The sequence below is a fragment of the Branchiostoma floridae genome, chromosome 8 (assembly GCF_000003815.2).
Source record: "Branchiostoma floridae strain S238N-H82 chromosome 8, Bfl_VNyyK, whole genome shotgun sequence".
In the NCBI taxonomy this organism is placed as follows: Eukaryota; Metazoa; Chordata; class Leptocardii; order Amphioxiformes; family Branchiostomatidae; genus Branchiostoma; species Branchiostoma floridae.
This window is the reverse complement of record NC_049986.1, coordinates 9230072-9236263: the sequence shown is the minus strand read 5'-3', so window position 1 is coordinate 9236263 and position 6192 is coordinate 9230072. Positions and strand designations below refer to the sequence as shown.

General features: G+C 41.3%; 1 protein-coding gene across 1 annotated transcript; it reads right to left on the bottom strand.

Moving 5' to 3' along the window:
• Positions 1 to 4094: 4094 nt before the first annotated feature.
• On the bottom strand, positions 4095 to 5498 carry LOC118420646. The gene is made up of 2 exons (XM_035827515.1): positions 5299 to 5498; positions 4095 to 5166 (listed from the first exon to the last, which is right to left on the bottom strand). The coding sequence occupies exons 1-2, from the start codon at positions 5372 to 5374 to the stop codon at positions 4670 to 4672; spliced, it is 573 nt and encodes a 190-aa protein (XP_035683408.1). The 5' UTR covers positions 5375 to 5498; the 3' UTR covers positions 4095 to 4669.
• Between the last annotated feature and the right edge of the window lie 694 nt (positions 5499 to 6192).

The window sequence follows — 6192 nt, the reverse complement described above, 5'->3', positions numbered from 1 at the left end:
CATAATGTTATATGCGGATCGGAACTGACACTCGGCTCAGGTTTAAGCTGTCTGAATCAACTGCACAATGCTAGGCCCATACTGTACCACTACCGAAAAAAAGTCCGACAAATCTTTGTGCTTAAAACAGCTAACAACAGAAGTTACAGTATCAACATTGAGCTAACAATATGCTTTTGTGACAAACTGTAAAGAAATACGACGCATGAACAAGTTGATCCACACGTCACAATTACCAATCAGTTGTAACGTTACCCAACCCCGTGGCCGGTTCAAATAACTTGATATAGGGTAGGCCAATCAATTTCTTTGTTGTCAGATTTTGCAGAAAAATAATATATGCCAGCGGCCGAAATTTGTGAATACAAAAGAAAAGAAAGGCATCTTGTGTAGTAAGTTAAACCCAAATCAAGTGCTACCACAGGAGCCACAATTTCATATAAGTCAACATGCATGACGTTACAATGGTTTACGTTTCAGATAACACATGTTAAACGTTTAGCGGGATCATTAAAAACAGTAACAGTACGATGTGATTATATTAGTTCTCCATGTGAAGTCTAAAAGTAAGACCATCGGTCAAAAAGCAGACGTGTCAAGTTGGCCAGCAGCTTTGCACTTTTGTATAGGAGTCCCACGTCTTCCTAGCGGCAAAATAAAAATGGATAAACGCACACCACTAGAAATATTACTAAAGCCTGCGAAAAACAAACGCAAAACACACATCAGCTTGAAAAACAACTGGTGAGAGCACATGAGAGGTCAACTGACGTCACCTGTTTGGCATCGCCTCCTTATAAGGAGCGACATACCAAATATGGCATGGCAGATGTTTTCTCAATATATGCATTTGCCGGTTGCTTCAGTTGATGTGTTACATGTGTTCCTGATCTGGGGTTTACGAGATACGGAAATAAAGAAGGCCACAGCAAGTAAATTCTACGGATTTGCGTTGATTTCCGCCTGATTTCGGGAAAATAAACAGGAACTTTTGTTGTAACCATGGCGATAGTCAACATACCAAAAATAGGAATATGTCGCAAACTTCAAGTCTAACTGTTCCATCGCAAAAAGTCGAAACAAGATGGCGCCTTCAGACTATTTATTCTGTGTCAATCAAATGCGTTAGGATAAAGGCAGTAAGGAAAACTGGCAACATCTATGGTATAGACTACAGGTTGGGCAGAACTGCAGGGACCTTTGTTCAGCTCAATGTACGCATATCGCTTCGAAGCGCTCAGACACTGGTAGAAAGTTTTGGGGTCACGAAACTTTCACAAGAACTTTCGGCGAATAATGTTCATATATACATCCTTAACTTATCAATTCATACTTAGGGCATAAATACATAACCTGCTCTTCAACAAGATCTGCTGTGTCACTGACGAAAGGTGGTGGATGCTTTAGCTACCTGAAATGTCTGACCGTTTCCAAAATCATATACAGTTCCTTGAGTATAATCGCTATGTGGTGTATACCGGGAATGCAGTCAACTGCAGATATAGACATGAATGCAGACGTGCCTAAGCTTGATGTGCTGAGGTCAGGGTCACTTAGCCTGATTTAACCACACTTCTCAGGCCCGTCATACTGCCGCGCGGGGAGGAGTCTACAAGCTCCGGATAGCGGAGTTTGCGTTACACAGACTATTAAAGGGTCACTTACTTCTTATGGAATACAAGGATAATTTAGTGTTGCTGTTTGTGACACCGTATTGTATCTCTTCAGTTTGAAAATGTAGACATCTTGTTTTTGTTTTTTTGTCCACCTTGTTTTCTAGGTGTGCATGGAATGTCATCCATAAAATTCATCTATTGTAGCCTAGGCCGACTTAGCCTTAGGACTGTAAGACTCAATCTCTCAGACTCAAAGACTCAAGTAGTCTCTAAGTTGAGCCTGAGAATAGGGAGAGAGGCCGGACGCTGACAAAATTATGTTTTTTATACCCATAATCAAAATGTAATCAAGGAAAACACGCATCCCACCAAAACTGAAAAAGGTAAAGAAATAATGAAGAATCGTGTCTTTTCTCCCCTTTAGCACCGATGGCTTACTGTACTGCATATGCTTGAGAAAAAGGCTATTTGTGTACGAGTATGCACTGAACAGGGATAGGTGCGTTTACTTGTGTGGGTGTTCAGCACTAAGGACAGGTATGCTCGACTATAATCGTATGGTGTTCAGAACCAGGGACAAGTTGTTTACCTATATGTGTGGATGGTATTCAGCACCAAGGACAGATACAGGAATCACTTCAAACACTAAGCCGTGGCAACAATAAGAGGAAAATGCCTGCAGCAGTCAAGAAGGCTTTCTAACATAGCTCACAAGATTTTATGTTGACGGTCTCACAGCGCCCCTAGTGATCGGGAAGCAAAATGCAGATATGTCGTTGGAGCACAGATCAAAGCACTCTTAGTCTTACAAGCATATGTGGCGTTATAACTTTAAGATATGATTCAGCTAAATACGCATGTTATGCTACTGATTGCGTTAAACTGTCTGTCGTAATGTCTCGTATTCTTCAGCAACAGAAACAAGTATAGATATGTTTACATGATCTACGAACTTCAAGGCTTTATTCTTATCTTGAAAACTACTTCACTACACGATCAGCTGTTAAAACATCACATAGATAAATCAGCGATTCACGTTTCCAAAATTGATTTCAAATTCACTCCATTTAAGAGTCCCTGTTGCACAAAACGTGGTCATGTAGTCTACTCATTCATTACGACATTTATGAATTTATATACAGTTCACGCCGCATTGTCATATACTGGTGGTCGGGAGTGGTGTCATCGCTGCACTAAGCTAGCGGCCGTCAGATGACACTGCGGGACTTCACTTCTTGATGGCTCCTGCTCGTTTTGCGGCCGCGGCTGCCTTCTTTGCACGGCTTCGGCTATTATGTCCACGGCACTTGGATACACTGCGGCTGCGTGAACGGCGCATGATTCTACCTTGCAATGATGTAGCCTTCATCTTAGAATTTTAGAATTCAATCTAAAACCAGTCTATGACAAAACAGGAAAAATGGGGAGGGGATAGTGACAAAATTATGTTGCTTTTTTCCCGATGGTAAAATGTAATGAGGCAAAACATCACAATAAAAGCCGAAGAAGGTAAAGGCAAACTGAAGAAAAGCTGAAGGATAATTGTACTGTCTAAATTTGTATGACACGTGTACAAGAACAGGTGTGTTTATTTGTGTGCATGTTCAGCACCAAGGACACGCATGGGTATCGGTGTATGGTGTTCAGCAGGGACAAGCTTGTTTACCTATGTATGGATGGCATTCAGCACCAAGGACAGACATATTCGCATTATGTAGATAATGAGAAGGAACAGGAAGGTTGAAACAACTAAATGCTTCCTCATACATCAGACGCCTTTTCACGACACAATTTCAGTTGGATTGCTCACGGTCTCACAGCGCCCCCTTGTGATCAGAAATTGAAATGCAGATCTGTCGTTGATACACAATAAAAAGCGTGATTGGCAAACGCGGAGCCTATCGTTGATATGCAATTTAAGCAAGACTATATACCCCTTCTATACCCTCCAGGTAGATCTACCGTCTTGGCCAGCTAAACTCCTTATGCCACTGGTAGATTTGCCTGTAGATTACTTCTTCCAGGCAAGGTTAGCGTGTGAAATTAACATATAAGTTTAGCCCATTAGAATAATTTGATCATTTATATGATACCACAGAAACAAATATCAAAAGCTAATTTCAAAACCATTACAGACCATGACAAATATGGCTTCATAGCATTGGTCAAGTATGGGTATATACATGTTAAGATCAAGAGGGATGATATCAATTTTTGTTGATAATGTACATAGCTTGTTCGGCAAGAAAGTGTCTTCAAGACTTTTCTGACTTATCAATAGTGCAACGCTTGACTAACATACAATCAGTGACCACTGACCAGATAATGATGATGGATGTATATTGTTATGTGGCTGATTTCTGTACTTTAATTTTAGTGACTGTCACAAAGACTTCAGTACTAGAGACAACTATAACGTTATGTAACTAAAAGCATTGATGTATACGTAGATAGCAATGATGACAACATAGACGCGGATTTCCAACAGTTTGTACTTTTATTCGTCTCCAGAATCAAAACCAAACCAAGTTTCGATGTAGCTTAGAGTCAGTAATATAAACTGGTCACAACTGTGACACAATATACGGAGTAGTCGCCAGATAAGTATACTTATTTTTCCTTCTCCTTGGATACGTACATGTAGTTGCACATACAGAGGTATAGCTGGCAACTAAATGTATAAAAATATATAACGTACGACCGAATGTAGACATTTATGTTCTAGGATTTTAGGGTTTTACAATAGTCAATATAAAAGCTGACTGAAGGATGCCGTGTTTATGTTCTAGAACAGTTTTATGATAACATTTGCCAAAGTCTACTATTGCTGAATTGTAAGTTTCTGAATGTTTTATAGTGCATAGGACATGAGAAGAAAAGCTTAGTAATATAATTATGTATAACAATGACAACTCAAAAATCCTTAACAATTTACGAACCCCTCTACAAAACCACCCTAAATCCCCCATCACACAAACGCACCACTCCCACGCCCAATACATGTTTGTGTACTATGGTAGAGCTTGGTGTTCGAGAATTATAGTCCAGTCTCCCTACCAGATCCCCGCCTCCCGTCTGGCTTGAATCATCATCCACAACAACATTTTGGAATGGTCGCTTCTGTCCCAGAACATGGTGACCTGGTTCGTATCTGGTATATATAGGATTACGGGCGAGACCTGGGCCATGACTGGGGGGATTCTGAACCTGCGGCGCGGTACCAGGGCTATGGAGTCATTCTCCTGCCGTTGGCTGGAAGAGGTGTTGGTTTCTGTCTCGTCGGGCTCGGTCGTATTCTGCCGAGTGGGAGAAGGGCTGGCAGTGCCTTCCTTCTCCTTTTCTTCAGCTTTCCCTGGAGACAGTAGAAAATCACTTTCGAAGCCTCTGAAATTCTCCTTTTCCAGTTTGTTGTTGGCCGCACTGGCAGAGGCAGAGGCGGCTGATGTGTCGGTGTCTGTGGGCAGGATGTTGTCCACACGGTTAGAGGGGCCGTTTAAGTCACACCTCCTGACTTTCCGCTTCACTACAGGAGACTCCTGTGCGCTCCTCTCTGTATAGAGGAAAGAAGCTCGGTCAGAAACGGTGACAAAGATCGATTCTTAGAAAATTACCCAGTCAAGCTCTTTGTCAAATATTATGACAGAAACTGTTCGGAATTGAAGTCAGTAAAAGTAGATCTTACCTTTGCCAGTGGTGCCAAACATCCTGGCTGCAAGATCGAATAAACAAATGCTCGTTACCATGATTAACGAAAACATCGTCGATAAAGAAACTCGCGTTAATTGGAAAAAATGAGCGGCTAAATCAAGACGATTAAAAAATGCGTCCGTCTCGCCTAACTTTTTCCAAAACTGTAAGTACAATTATGACGTCACAAAAAGTGGGATGTGACGTCACTGGGAACGTATAAGAATGAGGCGTCACGTAGCATATGAATATGAAAATGTCTACAATGGAAAATTTCATTTCTCTGACACTATTTTGAACCATTAGATCTTGATTAATAAACCTTAAAGTCAGGGAGTGTACAATGGTTACAAACCTGCAGTGCACAATGAAGACTACTTTATAGCAAGACAACGTTCGTGAGCGTACCCGTGTCAGCATGGCGGCTGTTGACACTTGTAAATACCTATAATGTATAAACAACTACCAATTCAGAATTACACTAGTGTATACAATGACTTTGAGTTTATTTGGTTCTCCAATTAGCTTGACATTTCTGTAAGCTTTTCTCCGTTTACACGAGGCACATCAATCCCATGACAGACAGGGAAACTAAAGAACAATAACTCTAAAACATACAAGATACATACCGTACTGCAGAAATGTATAGATCGCAACGCGCATATGTATATGTGTATGTGTGCGTGCGTCTGAGCGTGTGTGCGTATGTTTGTGGTGCTTATATGTGTGTGTGTATGTGTGTGTGTGTGTGTGTGTGTGTGTGTGTGTGTGTGTGTGTGTGTGTGTGTGTGTGTGTGTGTGTGTGTGTGTGTGTGTGTGTGTGTGTGTTTGTGTTTGTGTGTGTGTGTGTGTGTGTTCGCGCGCGCCTAAGCCTGAACTCAAGCTACAA

What these genes read in the sequence shown, in the direction of transcription:
- LOC118420646 (XM_035827515.1), bottom strand. Translation starts at nt 5,374, where the DNA reads ATGTTTTCGTTAATCATGGTAACGAGCATTTGTTTATTCGATCTTGCA. An exon ending in GTTTGGCACCACTGGCAAAG is followed by an intron (nt 5,167 to 5,298) that starts GTAAGATCTACT and finishes TCCTCTATACAG; the next exon opens with AGAGGAGCGCACAGGAGTCT.